The 16986-nt window shown below is 41.5% G+C and overlaps 4 protein-coding genes across 10 annotated transcripts, besides 1 other annotated feature; 3 read left to right on the forward strand and 1 right to left on the reverse strand.

Annotated features, from left to right (window-relative positions):
- Nucleotides 1-3094: 3094 nt before the first annotated feature.
- Nucleotides 3095-5420: a mobile genetic element.
- A 3119-nt stretch (nucleotides 5421-8539) lies between these two features.
- Cks85A (Cyclin-dependent kinase subunit 85A) lies at nucleotides 8540-14090 on the reverse strand. 3 transcript variants are annotated; one of them, NM_001260063.1, is made up of 3 exons: nucleotides 13971-14090; nucleotides 11373-11449; nucleotides 10834-11302 (listed from the first exon to the last, which is right to left on the reverse strand). In NM_001260063.1, exons 2-3 carry the CDS (start codon nucleotides 11429-11431, stop codon nucleotides 11071-11073), a joined length of 291 nt encoding a protein of 96 aa, NP_001246992.1. In that variant the 5' UTR covers nucleotides 11432-11449; nucleotides 13971-14090; the 3' UTR covers nucleotides 10834-11070. The 3 variants fall into 3 exon arrangements, with proteins under 3 accessions (NP_001262383.1, NP_001246992.1, NP_649817.1); NM_001275454.1 differs by lacking the exon at nucleotides 13971-14090 and having other exon boundaries at nucleotides 8540-11302; nucleotides 11373-11513; NM_141560.4 differs by lacking the exon at nucleotides 13971-14090 and having other exon boundaries at nucleotides 11373-11513.
- Nucleotides 8567-10897, forward strand: CG8112 (uncharacterized protein). 3 transcript variants are annotated; one of them, NM_001300311.1, is made up of 3 exons: nucleotides 8567-9404; nucleotides 9515-9687; nucleotides 9780-10897. In NM_001300311.1, exons 1-2 carry the CDS (start codon nucleotides 8756-8758, stop codon nucleotides 9532-9534), a joined length of 669 nt encoding a protein of 222 aa, NP_001287240.1. In that variant the 5' UTR covers nucleotides 8567-8755; the 3' UTR covers nucleotides 9535-9687; nucleotides 9780-10897. The 3 variants fall into 3 exon arrangements, with proteins under 3 accessions (NP_001287240.1, NP_731269.2, NP_001246991.1); NM_169235.4 differs by lacking the exon at nucleotides 9515-9687; NM_001260062.2 differs by lacking the exon at nucleotides 9780-10897 and having other exon boundaries at nucleotides 9466-9738.
- TMEM216 (Transmembrane protein 216) lies at nucleotides 11877-16954 on the forward strand. 3 transcript variants are annotated; one of them, NM_001170082.2, is made up of 4 exons: nucleotides 11877-12202; nucleotides 12530-12975; nucleotides 13483-14005; nucleotides 15438-16954. In NM_001170082.2, the coding sequence occupies exons 2-3, from the start codon at nucleotides 12759-12761 to the stop codon at nucleotides 13674-13676; spliced, it is 411 nt and encodes a 136-aa protein (NP_001163553.1). In that variant the 5' UTR covers nucleotides 11877-12202; nucleotides 12530-12758; the 3' UTR covers nucleotides 13677-14005; nucleotides 15438-16954. The 3 variants fall into 3 exon arrangements, with proteins under 3 accessions (NP_001163553.1, NP_649818.1, NP_001163554.1); NM_141561.4 differs by having other exon boundaries at nucleotides 15438-15973; NM_001170083.2 differs by having other exon boundaries at nucleotides 12535-12975; nucleotides 15438-15973.
- On the forward strand, nucleotides 14832-16954 carry CG11760 (uncharacterized protein). Its single transcript, NM_141562.3, has 2 exons — nucleotides 14832-15222; nucleotides 15438-16954. The coding sequence occupies exons 1-2, from the start codon at nucleotides 14967-14969 to the stop codon at nucleotides 15629-15631; spliced, it is 450 nt and encodes a 149-aa protein (NP_649819.1). The 5' UTR covers nucleotides 14832-14966; the 3' UTR covers nucleotides 15632-16954.
- Nucleotides 16955-16986: the final 32 nt, after the last annotated feature.

Consider the following 16986-nt stretch of genomic DNA (forward strand, 5'->3'; position numbering starts at 1 on the left):
GCTCGAGCGTAATTATATATAATTGATTAATAATTAATTTATTTATTTTAGCATTTACTCAACATATTTTAGGAATAATGAACCCCCTTTGCCTGAGACTCTGATGGTTTGCAGCACAATCTTCGATGTTCGAATTGTAAGAAACTTATTTATCTTTGCGTTGACTTCATCACGTGTGGAAATTCTTCTATTAGTTCAAAAAAGTAGTAGTTGCTTGAAATGTAATTCCACTGTAGAAATGTAGTTAGAAATTGTTAGAAATAAATTATTATAATCATTTAAGAGGCATTGATCAATTTTTTTGTTACATTTTCCCAATTGTGTTCACAGTCATCTACGCATAATTTTCTGCGCTTTTCCTCTTTGTTTCACTGCTAATCGCTTATCAGCGAATAATATTCAATTCCCCGTTTATGAAAATTAAGTTCTGTGGAAGACGATCAAATAAGCTAAAGGTCAAACAATATTTGTTTAACAATAAAAAATGCAAATATGTGTGGCGGTTTCTGTTTGCTCGCACTGATAAAAATGATTTGATTTGTTTGCCCAATTGGTCAGTCAACTTTTTGTTCTCCATGGAAAATTTCGGAAAATCGGTGCAGATAGTGGGCAAAAGAAGAAATGTTATCTTGAGTAAACTCAAATAAACTCTCAAGTAATCAGATCTGGCATGCTATATTATGGGTTTGGACACGATGTTTAATTTAATTGAATGATTGTGCATTGCAAATAATAATTAATTAAGCTGCATTTTTTTTTTTTAAATGTAGCGGTCATATAAATTTTTCTTTATACATTTACAACGTACTTTTTATAAAAAAATTTAATAGGTTTTTAAGAGCAGTATCTGTTAAAGAGCTGATTTTTTTTAGCGAATGAGTCTGGCAAAAAATCATTGCATACTTTTTTGGGCTGCGGAACAAGGCCTGCGTCAGCCAATAAAATTCCACGAGCATCGCCATTTCTATCAGCAGCCACACAAAAACTAATTCCACATAATGTGCCAATCTACATAAAAAATCGCTCGTTTGCTGGGTGAATGCCCCCGCCCCTCGTCCTTCGTCCTCGATGGCCGTCAAAAAATCGATGAGCGGAATGGGAATGAGTCACTGAATCGGCCGCCGCCCCCTGCATAAATTTCCAAATAATGTAATGATAAAAAAAAACCCGCACTTGGGTGCGAGCGAGATGGGCTGAATGGGCGAAATTGGGGGAGCGAATAGAGTTCGAAATCATGAACCATACAAAATGAAAATCCACCCTCGAAAAAAGTTGCCAACGTTTTTTCCGTACGTTTTTATTTTGTTTTCCTTGCTTCCCCTTTGTTTTGTTTAAGTGGGCAAAAAAGAAGAGCGCAAAAAGCATTGAGTGGGTGAGTTTCTGCATGTGTGTGTGTGTGTGCGTTAGGGTGGGTGAACGTATTTACTTGTGTGTTTGTGTGTTTGTGAGTCGGCGATGAAGATACACTTTGAAATAAGTTTATATAAAAGAAGTTAGTTGGTCTAATATATTGATAATTACTGAAGCTAAAGTGGTTTTCAATTTGTAATCATTCAAATTAGGTGCGTATTTATAAATATATATAATATATTTTGCTTTGAGAGTTATGTATTTGTTAAATTTTCTATATGTAATACCTATTTTCCCAGGTGCATTATTTGGTTGATTCGCAAAGACTGTTTCGCTTTGTTTGCAAAACAATCAAAAGCGAACGTAGTCGCCATGTTCATTCCGAGTTTTCCCCGCTTTCGCCCCCCCCTCGATTTTCCCCGGCAGTTGACATCGTTGGCGACATTAAATATTGCTAAGAGTTCTTTCTTCTCCAGCGATTCTCACCGCCTTTCCTTCTGTCCCTTTTTTCCGGCCAAACCAATTTCAAGCATATTTTTATGAGTCCTGTGTGCAGGCGGAGGGGTCAACAAAAGTCCATTCGGCTGGCAGGCGCAGCAGCTTTAGTTTATTTTGCAAACGTGTGCCACCGGCCACGCCTCCCGTTCGTTTGAACGGCCCCCAGAAGTTGAGAACGATGCTAAGCCATGTGTTAGACGCTAATAACGTGGCTGGCCAAAAAGCGGCAGGAAATGGCCAGAGTCCAGCATGGAATCCTGCAGAGGGCTTGGCTACGGGTTCTGGTTTTGGATTCCGGTTCTCTGTTTGCTTCCATATGGTTGGGAATCCCTTGGTCTGGACGTGAGGGTAATGAAGCTGCGACGAAATGCTCCTTCGCAAATTGGGTATTGTTGCATTACCAACGGGAAGTAAACCATCTTTTGGATGATTCTATGTATAAGTGGCAAGACTTATAGTTGATTGGAAAGTAAGCTAAAATTCGCTTAAAAGGCAATCTTAGTTAGGTAACATTTTTAAATAGCTGATTTGTCAAAAAAATATTTTAAAACAATTACTTTAGATTATTACTTTATATTTCTATATACCAATATACATATACATATCTACTAAATGTATACGCTTTGCTTAATTATAAATTATTGACGGAAATACAAAACGAACCAGTATAACTATACAAAATTAATATTTCGGTAATTACCGCCTTAAAGTCTGTACACATTATTAAATACTTTACTTTAAATCTTATATAATCATGGTATCAGCTAAACTTTATTTAATATAATACTAAAACCATATAATTGATCAACTTTAGTTTTACCTTTAAAACTATTTGTGTACGTATATTTATGGGCATTGCTTTCACGAATGCTACATCCGCTGAAACTCTAATCATGGCTTATGGCATCAACGCTAGCAATTTCACTGCGTTTTATGGGCCTTTTTGCCAAATTAAAAAAATGCGCCATTTCTAATTTGTGTGTGCTTTTTGCGTTGTTGCTGTTGTTTTCGTTTTGGGACACACAAAACGGTGCGCCTATAAACCAACAATACAACGACAAATAACGGAAATGACAAAACACAAATGCACACACACACACTCGCATATGCGCTCACCTCCCACCGCCCAACGCCCACTTTGTCCGCCCAGTTTCCCACATGCCCAAAAATATGCAACATTTTTTATATGTTTCTGCTTCTTTTTTTTTTTTTTTTTTTTTTTTTTGTCGTCTGATATTCAGACATGATGATGTTTTTATTATTTGATCAACGCACTGTTACCCATGCGGCAACTTAATTTGATCTGCTTAAATTATTTTATTTTACAATGTGTCTTGGTTACTTAAGACTAACAGATTTTTAATCCTAAAAATGATAGGGAGAATTATAATAGTTGATATAACATAGTAAATGTGTGTTTCCGTGGTAAGCATTACGTCTATATCGTGATCGCTGAGGAATATCCGAAGCTCCTCAGAGCCCCTTGTTAATCCGCGAGCGTTCCACAATCCGATTTTTAAGGTTGGTTGAGTCATTTAGGAATACGTGTAATTAGAACCTGAACCAGTTCTCTGAAAGCTTTATTAGCCTCTACAGTTTCGTGTATAAGCTTAAATAGTTCGTCCATTCTCGTATTGATGGCCCGAATGGAGTTGTCTATCGTCATAAATTTATTGTTAAGGCTATTGTCCGACGTTGGTATAACTTCAGCCTGCACAGTAGCACGAGCCCTAGATTGAGTCGTGTTGCGTCGAGCAATATCAGCATAAGAGATGTTGGTTCTTAATGCCTCAGCTGGTATGTAACCGCTTGAAGAACGTTGTGGAGGTTTGAGTGTGGCAATATTATTAGTCATCGGTAGCCTGGACCTTGGTTTTAGCTTCTTGGCTTTCTCTGCTCTGACAGGGCAGCTTTTGTCTGTCGAGACATGATCACCACCACAATTTATACACAGACATACGTCACTTATGCACAAAGCGGACCCGGTCATATGGGGACCACTACATTTACCACAAATAGGATCCTGGGCGCAATAGTTCTTAGAGTGTCCAAAAATTTGGCATCTTTGACATTGTAGCAGTTCTTTTCTACGTGTAGCGCGCTCAACAGTGACTCTGTATCTGCCAAGTCGAGTTATCTTAAGAGACTCTTTAACATTCGGGCCTTGTTTAAGATTAATATAAAACAAATTTTGTCTAGTTTTGAAGTTTTTTGTAGCTTCATTATCATCTTCGTTTACCTGAATGTTCTTCCAGTCAGACTTTCTGGGGCAATAGATATTAAGGACCTCATAGCCGTGATCACTAAATGCTTGTTCTATCTGCGAACTAGGAACATTAGCATGGATTCCTTTAAGCACTACTCTGTAGGGTTTTTCTTCTTTAAGTTGGTGATGCCAGAATTGACAATTTAACTTATTTAGTTCTTTTACAGCGGTGCGGAAAGCATCAGGGTTGGCTGTATAGATTCTGGATACACCAAATCTAGAGGTGCGGATGTAGTAGTTTGAGGAGCCAATACTCAGATTAAGAGCCCGTTCCAAGGTGACCGGATCACTTACACTTGGTACGCATATGGCTGGGGGTTTGCTATATTTAGCGGATTGTCCACCACCATCTCGGGCAGCAGAGTCTTCAATGTCAGAATCAGCATCCGACACGTCTTGCTCCATATTCTCCGCTTCAGCAGACAAAAGCGCGAAGCGATTGTTATTTAATGTTGCTGCAGTGGAGGTAGAGGCCTCCTCATTGAGTGGCATAGTGGCCTGCCTTTTAGTTTTACGGCTTGGAGAAGGGGTGAGGATAGGTAATGGGGGCTGAGACACGCCTTTTCGTTTCCTGTTGACAGTACGATCATGTGCTTGAAAGGGGCATTTCGCTTTAGATGGCTTATTGGGCAGTGATGACAGAGGTGTCGGCAGTCCATTGTCATAAGGCGTAGTTGGGCAAATGCTAGTGGTCACGGTTGTGCAATCAGTGTATGTAGGAGTACAGATCATGTTGGCCTGTACGTTAGAAATAGTGCAGGTAACACTTGCATTGGTGTTGCTGCTGATTGTCACCATTAAGCTGGAGACCGTAGATTGAGTTGGCATACCTTCCAGGTTAGGGGAAACAACTGCACAGCTGGCGCGGAGTTGGGAGCGTAATTCTCCTGGCTCAACACCTGCTACTTTCCTCATTTTCTCAAATTTATCGCACCCATTGCTAGGTCGCGATTGAGCAAATGAATTCTCCATTATATCAATTGTCTTTATACTTATGCCGTATAATGCAATTGATATTTACTAAACACGATAAGATTTACCGGTTTACTTGTACGGTAAATTGTAACAACCTCCCGCTTGCGCAGCGCGCAGGGCGAGGGGCAACAACAACACAGCTTAGAAATTGCTAGTTGCTGATAAGTTTCGCGAACCGAAGCCGTCACCGTTATGCAGTGACTAAAAATAGATTTTGTTTGTGAGATAAGCACACGATCTGCGCAAATGTTTGTGATGGATCACAATTACGTTTTTGTTTTATCCGCGACTTCTGTGAACACGTCCACTCGATTGCTCATCTCCCGTGCGACCATGTTTCTGCTTCACAAAACTTTTGCGCAGGCAGGATCATAAAATTTTTTCTGCTGCTGCTGTCACTTTTTTCCTCCTTTATTGTTGCTGTTGTTGGCCCGCTTTTGGTTTGTGGCCAGGCTTTTATGCTGCTCTCTATGTGTGTGTGTGTGTGTGTGGCAGTGTGTGTGAGTGCTTTTTATGACCCAATATGGCCGCCACAGAGCGGCGTACGTGTTTGCCTTTCCGTGTCCAACTTTCCACCATTTCATTGGGTCAGTGATGCTGCCGATCTATTCCACAATGCCCATATATCATCATCCATAACGGTACTTTTCAAATTCCACAGCCGTTTAGTTTTCAATTTTAAGTGTTTTTGGGAAATTTTCTATATAAAGTTATTAATAGCAAAATAAAAACATAAATCAATCCTATTTTAATATCATATTTAACTGAGTTCTGAATGGAAACAGTGACCTTCTGCTTAAACTAATGTTCCAAATTATTAATATAAATATTTATAATATTAATATTATTATTTGAAAATTACATATTGAATCATTTATCTTTTCTAAATGTATTGCCTCTCTTTACTTTGTCGTAATTATAATGTTTTGAACATTTATATATATATTTTAGCTATACTTGTGCAAACTAAATAAAATCATATTTAACTGAAAAAATCGCCACTTTACCATCACTATTCCGAGTGCGAGTTTATGAATTATATAGATTTTTATGCGGTCGCATAATATTTTTGTTGCCTTTTTTGCTTCTCCCTCTTTTTTGTGTTGGCCCCGACCGCTCGGTTTTGGCCTTCTTCGTGGCCTCCCTGCCACGGAATGGGTGGCAATAAAAATGTCTTTTTATGTGTACGCTTGTCTCCTATCCCGGGCCGAAGGATCTGGATCCCCCGTCCGTTCGGTTGCTCCATAATGGCCGCCTTCGGGCGGCATCTTTATGAATACGCTGCGACTTCGACTTCGACTGCGTCCTTTTGGTCCTTTTGGCCCCTGTGCTTTACGAGTCCTGGTAGTGGAGCAGCTTTTATTATTCCTATTTTCATATATATTACACTCTCCGTTTTTGGCTGTTATTTTTTCGCTCTAGCCATCGCATTGGCTGCTGTTGTCATTTTTGCATTAATTTCATATTTGGTTTATGGTTGCGTCTGTGTGTGTGTGTTTGTGCGTTGAGTTTTTCTTGCCGCTGCTGTTTATTTCGCATAAATAATAAATATTTTTGGTTATTGCGTCTGCACAGTATTAATATTATTTCCAGCACACCCACACACGAATACACGCAAGCACACTAACACACACACACCGCGTGCATCCTGCGAACCGCAGGACTTATGGCCGTGAGCTTTAATTTCGGCTCATTTTTCGCTATCAAAACACTATGTTTGTGCTCGTGTATTTGTTTTTATTCCACTCATCAAGATACGGACATGCATATGCATATACTTACACTCTCGTAAATATTTGCAATTAAATATGCCAAAAATTCACCGAAAATATACAAATACACACACAAGCGCTCATTATTCGCAATTTGGGCCATGTTTTTGGTGCAGCAAAGCTATATACCATTTTTGGTATACTTTTTTGGCTTGGAAAAATGCGCTAATTAAAAATTTCATAATTTACATACAAGTCAAGTATTTGCTGGAAAATATTTGGAAAGCATTTTCAATCATTCAATACACTTACAGCAAGCAAACTTTAACTTTTAACTCATTTTATTTATTATTGCATTTAGAAGGTTATAATTTTGGAATGCATTTAACATTCTGAAGTAAACTAATGGTGTATATAAACTAATTGCCTCATTTCCACTTTAACTTTTAACTGAAATAATTCCTGTTAAAACATTCTTGATGTGTCAGCGGTAAGATAAGGTTTGTGACCAAAAATTAATTATAAACCTTCAACGCAATGATGATTCATGCGATGACGAAAAATTAAATTGGATAACTTTGTTTAGTTTATTGCAAGTTTCTTCGCCTTTGTAGCTGTTGGGAAATGTTCCAAGTGCATACTTTGTCTCTATAAACTAAGCATTACCCTGATTATTTCTGTAAGTACATCACGATCACAGGTGTGCTTAGCCGCAAGGTGATTACAGAACTAGCTAATCTTAGTAGTTTTATTAGCCGCTATCAACGGAATCCATGAACTTTGATAGAGGTATCTGCGTGCAATTCAACTTTATGATTTTAAACTTATAACACCCATGCTGTGCCGTCAAAACGATTGTTCATATGAAAGTTTTCTTAGTTGTTAGAAATAATTCGACTTTATAACATACATAGTAGTAATAAAAATAAAATATATAATATCAATAATAAAACATAAAAATAAGTTAATTTCTCTCCTAATCATGAATCAGTGCTTTTTTAAGGGGGAACTTATTGATTCGCCACACTGTACCTGTCCCACTGTGCGCCATGCACTTGGCTTGCTGCAATCGGAATCGGGTCAGCATCATGTAAACAAATTGGGTGCAAGTGCACTCGCACTCGCACTCGCCTCCCGAGAATCCGAGAGCCACGAGGCCAATGGACAGCGCTTATCGCACTTGTGGCGTAGAATAGACTGATTAAAGTGCCGTTGACAGCTAGTCAGTCGGTCGTCTTGCTAAAAGTTCGAGATATTAATCCAAATGTATTTCAATTACAATTGTATGGTGTACTTAAACTTAGCATTAAGGAACTCGATACCCAAGCCCAGTGTCGCCGTGCGTTTGGCAGTGGAGTCCGATCCCACGAAGAGAGTGACGAAGAGAACCGAAAGCAGGGGAGTAGACTTCATGCTAAATAGCTATAAATACTATAGCTTAGAAAATAAACTGGTTGTTGACTCTTTTAGAATATATAGTGTATTTAATATATGAACAAATTTTATAAAATACTCATAATTTTATCAAGTTCCTAAAGCTCAACTCAATCATCATTAACTAGATTATAAATAATAATCAAATTAATTTTAGTAGATTATTCATTTAATATTTTAAATATTTTTTTTAAATATTTATTATGATTTATTATAATAATATATTTAATATAAATGTTTATTATAGTTATATATTTAATATAAATATTCATTATAATTATACATTTAATAGGAATATTTTTTTGATCCCCTTTAGCGGCGCCCCTGCTGATAAGTCAGCAAAGCGCCGTTATCGTCGCGGATTTGAAAACAACACAGCCGCACCAGCGACGCGTACATTGTGCGAACTGACGTCCCCGGGGGCAGTCGCTGCTGTAAAATCCACCAGTTGGATAGGATTGACATTAACACCAAAGGAACAGTTTCACTAGCAGAAGCGCACATAATTTGAGAACCAGACATGGCCGCTGAAAGGCAGGAGAAACGAGGCGAGGAGGAGACGCAGCCCAGGTTGCCCGACCTCGGCTTTGTGCGCGACAAGCTTCAGAAGTTCCAGTCCAAGATGCTGACCGACTTCGAGCAGCGGCTGTCCTGCATGGTAGAGGATGTGCTGCAGGATCTGCGACAGCGCGAGTTGCGTGCCCACGAGTTCCCCAACTTCGAGAGATCCGATCGGAAGAGCACCTGGCACAATCGCGTGACCAGTCAAGCGCCAGCAGACGTCAGCGACTCCACAAATGGCCATGCAAATGGCACGCATCCAAGGCCACCGATCCAAAGCGAAACATCCGCTCGTAAGCAGCGACGACAACTGCCCGAAAAAGTGTTCGTTGCCCGGGAATCGTACCTCACCGCTCTGCTGCAGGTGGAGCACATGCGCACCATCTACCACATCTTTTATATTATTCTGGTCATGTTCCTGCTGAACGTGATCTGCTACGATTACTTTGTTGATGGCCGCTTCGATCTGGGACTTGGCACCTTCCGCGGCGGACTGCGCCGCCTCCACTGGGTGATGGGCGTTTGGCTGCTGGAGCATGTCTTCGTCCTGGCGCTCTATTTCGCCTTCCGCGGATGGGCCTTGGTCAGGCACAAACTGAAACCGCACAGTAAGTGGGTTGATCCAATTATCATAAAATTATAATATTAATTTATGGTCACTATATAAAGGATTGTAATGATAATTTATGGAATCATATCTGCTTTATTAAAAATGCAGGTAGAGTTAAAAGCTCATAACATAGCCTTTTGTTGAGGCACTTGACCAGCAAATTGTGACGACATCGCCTTTAACAAAGGAAATTCACTTACCAGTTACTCATCTCGGTTGAATTGTACAACGTTTACTTGCGCGTTTGCTCTGATTGTTAAAAAAAAGCATTTCCCATAAAAGTAAAGTAACTTAAGAGAAGATAAGTGCAGGAATATAGAAATGCTATTAATAAAAGGACGTAATTTCTTTGAACTATTTTCTAATCCTGCAGGTTCTCTCCAGCGCTTTTGGTCGCACAGCTGTCTCATCCTGTACATCAGCTCCCAGCTGGTCTTCTGTTTCGTGTCGACTTCGCTGTGCCTCAAGTTCAACCTGCCCTTTGTGAGTGCGTGTATCCTGTTGCTCGAGAGCACGCGACTGCTGATGAAGATGCACGCCTTTGTGAGGTACAATGCTGAGCGCGTTCTGAATGGCAAGGCCAAGAAGGAAGATGCGGAGGAGGAGAAAGAAGGCAGTGAGCGACCCTTTGTGCCGCCGCTGAGCTGTTACACGTACTTTTTGTTTGCACCCACGCTTATCTACCGAGACAGCTACCCGCGCACCTCCCACATCCGCTGGAAGTTTGCCCTGAATCGACTGTTGGAGGTGGTGGCCATAGCCTTCCTGTACGCGTTCATCCATGAGCGGCACATCCACGAGCACTTCGGACAGTACGGACTGGAACCAATGGGACCCTCCCAGCTGATCCTCAAGCTGTTCGGCATGATGCTGCCCAGCGCGGTGATCTTTCTGTGCGGCTTCTACCTAATCCTGCACTCGTGGCTGAACTTCACGTCGGAGCTGCTACGCTTCGGTGATCGAATGTTCTACAAGGACTGGTGGACGTCGCACACTTACGATGGCTACTACAGAAACTGGAATGTCGTCGTGCACGACTGGCTGTACGAGTACGTGTACAAGGATATGTACACTCATGTGTTCCGAGGTTCCAAGGTGGCCGCCTCGCTGGCAGTGTTCATGATCTCCGCTGTGGTCCATGAGCAGGTTCTCGGCTTTGCCCTGCAAATGTTCTTCCCAGTGATGTTCTTCTTCTTTGGGGTCGTGGGTGTTGCCTTGGTATTCCTAATGCGGAGTGCTCCAAAAGTGATGGGCAACATCTTTCTGTGGTTCTCTCTGATCCTGGGAAATGCCACGCTGATCTCACTATACGCCATGGAGCATTACGCCCTAAAGAACTGCAACCTAAGCAACGAGAGTTGGACGTATCGCCTGCTGCCGGCGGTATGGCGCTGCTACAATTAGTCAATTAGTTAAACACTACTTTTAAACTGTCTGTACACAGGGCGTACGCTTCGATTTGTATTTTAGGTAAATAAACTTAATGAAATTAACAGAAACGATGTCTTCAGTTCGTTTCGTGTCTTTGAACTTCCCAGCTGAACCCTAAAGCTATGGTTTCTTATTTTACATCAGGCTGCCTGATGCTAACTTATGAAATACTACGTGAGCATTGACGAGTGCGTCCTTGGAAGAGCATTCCTCGGCGGCATGGCATCCTCCGCCTAACCGCAGAGATTCGCGATGGCCTGAGCCGCATTAGCGGCTGCCACCTGTGGAGCGTCCTCTGCCGGAATGCGTTTGCGTCGGAATAGAATCACATGCGGCTCCGGCGCGTGGACCATGTAGTGCACCCAGCCGGGGCTCTGCTGCACGCCCAGGTTGCGCCACTCCGTCTCGGTCATCAGATGAGCCTTCGGCACATGTTTGGCCAAATCCGGTGGCAAGATAACATGCCTGCAGGGAGGGAAAGTGGTTTGTGTGTAAACAAACAGTTCACGGATGCTGAAACGCAAGTTGAACGTACCTGTATTCAAAGTTGTCGTCGAAGTACTTCTCTGAGTATTGAATTTGATCGGCCGGCATTGCGAAAAGCCAGAAAACCTGAGGTAAATTAAGCAATTTTACCAAAATAGGTCAATAAATTCAGATAGATATGCCACAACTGATTCGATTCTAAATACTATTGTTATCGCTGCACGTATCGAACATAAAGTTATCGATTTGGTTATCAGCTGTCCAGTTAACAGCACCTTTGGCGGTAAACTCAAATGTACTGTTTTTAATGGCACGATCTTAGCGGGCTTTAATATATTGAACATAAACTTTTTTCTGTATAACAATATTTTTGCAATGTTTAAAGCCATTTTAAAGCCATTTTGTTAAAAAAACGAGTACTTTGTAAAAAGATGCTGTTAGAAAATGTTAACATATTTAGCGAATGAAAAACTCAATTGGATAATATGTGATTTCCAGTGTGACCGGAACTCGCAGGCTCGCACATTTTCCAAATGCAATCGGCAATTTCTCCGTTACTCGCCCATGGCCACATTTGTGCATGTGCGTTTGAGGTTCCTTTCCTTTTTATATAAGCCCCTCGTCTCTTGCCAACAAACCAACAACAACAACAACCAGCCAGGCCAGCGGGCAACAACAACGCACAACAACGCGTATAAATAAACGTGAACGCATGTACTTAATATTAGCATAGAGTTGTCGCCTGCGTGCATTTCATATACATAACATAACATCCACTTACTCCCATGACAACGGGACTTTAGACAGTAACGGTGGAGCAGCTAGAAGAAGAGGAAAGGCGAAGTAGAACGGGAACAAGAAGAAAAAGCAGTGGAAGAGGTGAGGACGATACGTAAATACAGTCAAACTTCCATAAGTAGATACGACTTTACTACTACAATAAAAAGTGTCCTTTAGTGATGAAGAAAATGGGTTCTAAGAACCTAAAACCTTTATGTATATGTACTCCCTATTGTCGCTTAATGAATTTACCGTTACGGTATGCTAGTAAATAAATGCATACAATGTACATATGTAGATACATAGGCACAGCAAAACCACCTATAAATTCGATTGATTTTATGAAGTTCTAGTTGAGGAAGTTTGACTGTATGTATGCGCGCATTGGTAAATACGAGCAGACCGCAATTAGCAAATATTTTTCAGTCCAGCAGGTATCACTCACCACGTACCGCCCAAAGGTCCCAATGCTGGCGTAGAGAAGCCGAAACACCTGCTGCTGCCAGTGGAAAAGCGGGAGGAGCTGCTCCAAACTGCCCAGGTGACATCCAATCATTTAGAGGCGACGCACCTGCCGCCTTGAGGAACTGGTCGCCACGCAGGAGGACACGGATACGGCAACGGTTACGGACTCGTTTCCGCAGTAGCGGGCACCATGAACGCCAGCCTCATCTATGAGATACTTATGTATCTGAACTCGTTCTACTTTGGCATGTACGCCGCCTTCGAAGTGGGCGTGGGCGTTCTTAAGGCGATTAATCTAAACTACGGCGAGAACGCGTTGTCCCGGGAGGCCAGCATCCTGCTCTCACTGTGCATCATCGAGACCGTGCGCATTGTCTTCGGGCGGAAGAGCAGTCTAAGCGATCGTGGTGAGTAATCCCCATGATCCCCATGTTACTGCAAGGGTGGGAAAAGTCCACCGGCAGCGATGATGACATGGCGAAATTATTTGTTTGCCCGGTCACAATGCCCATTTCATGCCATCCCCCTACCTCCGGGGCCATAACCCATAAACGTTTGGACGGGCATACATACATATATGTATGATGTAGCCCACTCGGCGTATGCGTAATTATGGTCATCACCCCGGATGAAAACACGCGTTTTATGGTGGCAGGGGAAAGGCGCCCTTCTGGCACATTAAGCAATATGCAAAGGAAATCTATCAAAGCGAATCATCGAAATGAGTTATTGGAAAAGCAATTGGAGCTGTTAATATTAATTATCGCAATGTGTAAACATGAAATTATTAGTATAATACTTTAAAACACTGAATCACTTTCAATCGAATACACTTAATTATAAACAAGTAGACGAACTATACGATTTTCCGTGCATCTGTAGCTAACATTTTCCTTGTTTTTCTCTCTTTGCAGGCTGGCAAGCAACCGCATCCGTAATATTAACACTGCCCAGTCTTGCTATTGTTATCTACTTGTGTTGTTTTCAAACCTTTGTTCTCAAACTCGAAATTATTCTGAGTGCCTTAATGATCACCCTACAAGGTGCTGAACTAGTCTACGCCAGCATATTCATTTGTACAATGTGTCGCCCCGTCACATACACCTAGCAGTTGATAAGCCGCGTTGCCGCCGCCACGTCAACGACCAAGATCGAGATCAAGACCAAGCCAGCACTAACACTCCCACCTGGAGGAGAAGGAGTAGAAGCATCCACAGCCGAGCGACGACTACGACGAAGACGAAACACTTTCCTCTGGCAATTTCACATCAAACGATTCGCCAAGGCCTCAAAACTAAGCCACTTAAATGCACACTAAGCCACCGCACATAAAAACAAAACAAAAAATCTAGATCCTACTAGACCTCCTAGGAATCCGTGCCAAGACAACCCGATAACATACCCAATGGCTGGCAGTTGAGGAGGACTTTCAACAAGGTACGTGAACCTTTATAAACTTATATAATCCGCACAGATCATTCGCGCCCGCGGAAATCACATCGCAGCGAAACACGACGCGTCCGATTCTATCAAAAGCAAAGCTGCATTTAATTTGCATTTCTTGGTTGCATTCTTTTGCCCGGCCTTTGTGGCGTTGCCTCCCTGCTGGCGCAGTTGCTCCTCGGACCCGCTCGGTTCTGGTATTTTTATACGGCTCTGATGGTCTAAAATTATATGCGAACTGCACGGCTCGTGCAACACCGCTGCTGTCCCCTAGGTGCAATGTACACTTCTAATTTGAATGTAATATACACGGCCCACTGCGGGCAAGTTAGCCTGACTGTAATGGCCAAGATGAGAGGGCTCTCCGTTTGGTCTTTGGTCTAGTGAACATGCCCTGTACGATTCACAGGAGAGAGATTCACGGGACTTTAGCGAGGCATAACGCTTTGAGTTTTTAAAAATAATTAAAATTCCAACAATGGTTTTCATATATTCACCCTAAACCTATCCTGAATTTCAAGGTAACCATTTAATGGCCCTGGGCCCTGTAGAGCATAACGCCCAGGGAGTTTTTAGTAGTTTTTTCCCCCCAACTAGCCGCCAGTGAAATCATTCTCCCCCACATTTCTAGGCAGGCGATCTGCCGGCCAATGCTGACCCAAACAGCGAGCAGAGAAAACAAATAAAAGGCGACAACGACCAGCAGCACATTATTCAAATAAACAGCACATTTCGCAGCGACAAACCGTGAGACCGCCGATGTCGATGCCGCTGCCGCTGCATTGGCCAAGCACGGCAGGTTCGCGTTATTATTATGGTCAGTCTATAAATACAGTGCCCAACGTGAGCAACGCCGCCGTGTGAGCGATCCGGGAGATCAAATCGGTCCAATTTGCCGTAGACATCGAGGGGTAACAGGAGAAGCAGCAGAAGGAGGTGCTAAGCCGGCAGAAAGATGCCGCCCAAGCGTCCGCCACCGCTCGTGCCGAAGAAGCCAAATCCCAGCATGAACTACGAGGTGTTGATCTACCTCAACTCGTTCTACTTTGGCATGTTCGCCTGTTGCGAGATGGCCATGGGCCTCCTGAAGGCCATCAATCTCAGCTACACGGGACATACTCTAGCCCTGGACACGGGGGTGATGATTAGCTTCATTGTCTTTGAGACGATCCGATTGATAATGGGGCGCATGAGTTCGCTGGCCGATCGAGGTAGAAGCTCCCGCCTGCTGGCTGGTCTAATTATAGGATATTCTAAAACAATAGAATCATCCTCAATGGCGTTATCAATCGTTTAATCAAACCAAACCATTAGACTTAAGAAATACTAATTAACTCATTATCATCCTTATTTATAATTGTAATAGAATAGTATCTATGGCTTTTACAATCAGATTCTAATGAACTCTTCTGCTTTTCTATCACAGGCTGGTCGGCCATACTGTCGGTCTTCATGACCGCCCCCTGCTTTGTGGGCGTCTCCTATCTACTGCTGCTCCAGACCTACCGACTGCGCCTGGAGTACTGCCTGTGCACGCTGCAGATCGCCCTTTACCTGACCGAGGTGTGGTATGCCATCGTCTTCGTTTTCTCGCTGTGTCGTCCAGTAACTTATGATTAGCCATATAGACAGAAACATCCAACAGCCAACTAGCAGCAAATATACATGCGAAAGTTTAGCAATCTATAAGATCGAAAAAGGATAATATGCGGTGTAAGGAAATTTAATGAATTTGAAAAGCAGTAGGCAGCTGAATTGCTCATGGCCGTGGAGAAGAGAAACCAAACAGAAAGAAAAAAAAAACAAAACAAAACACATATGTAGCATATTAATAATTATGTATAGTAAGGTTTATGATAACATACACACACTCTTATATACATATATTTAACGGTTTTATATACAAAAATTGTTAACATTTAAGCATCAATTGGAACCAATATAAGACAACAAGCAAAACCTAAAACTTGAATAATTTTCACAATTTTAAGATGAAAATTTTTTTGTAAAAAGAAAAATATCGAAAAACAGCCGAAAAACAAATTTGATGTGTGGAAATAATAATTTATAATAGTTCACAGATAGCTCGAATCTTAAAAAGAATTGTAAAAAAATCAGTGGAATGTCTCACAAAATCTAGTCAGCATCAAAATCATGAAAAACAAATGGCCGAAAGGCCATTAAAAAAATTCATTACCACTAAGAGTCAGCGTTTAGTAGTTCATACCAATATTCAAAAGGCGGAGAACAACATAATTAAGCCCAGTTAAAAGTCTAGACCATGTGTGTACTTTAATGAAACTACTTTATATAAACCTAGCAAATAGCGTAAATAACATTTTCAAGACGTCACTAAAAACAATGCAAACCCGAGCGGGCAACCGTTTACTAGAAAGCGAACAACAAATTAGCTAAATCATATAAAACATTTATAGAGTGTTAAAAACTAGGCGAAAACCCTCCATTACACTTCTCCCCAATTCAGCCTATTGGCAACTCGAAACGCCCTTTAAATCACGCTCAATTATCCCCGCCTGATAGGATCCGAGGATTGCAGCTCCTCCAATGCTAGTCACTAATGTTCACAAACATTTTCTAAGCTAGACCGAAGATTGTGTAATAATTTGATAAGACCTTTGTGTGGTTTCATAGCAAAATAACGCACAAATCGATAACAAAAACTCTCAACAGTCCACAAATCTCATGCTTTTAAAACAAAAGAAATAATTTTACTGAAACCAAACAGCTGGAAGCTAGAAGCTGAAAGAAAACCAAAGCCACATCCTACGTTGAATAATTTACCTGTATAATATTTATGTCATTTCGTTAAACGCAAAATGTTAACATACTTTTAAAGCGCGTGTAAAACGGATAGTTAATAAAATAACGACAACAATATTTAAAAGAACATATACACTCGATGAAAATGAATATTAAAGATCGAAAAAAAGAAAAAGGAATCTGTTATTAGTAGG

The sequence above is a fragment of the Drosophila melanogaster genome, chromosome 3R (genome assembly GCF_000001215.4).
Source record: "Drosophila melanogaster chromosome 3R".
Lineage (NCBI taxonomy): Eukaryota > Metazoa > Arthropoda > Insecta > Diptera > Drosophilidae > Drosophila > Drosophila melanogaster.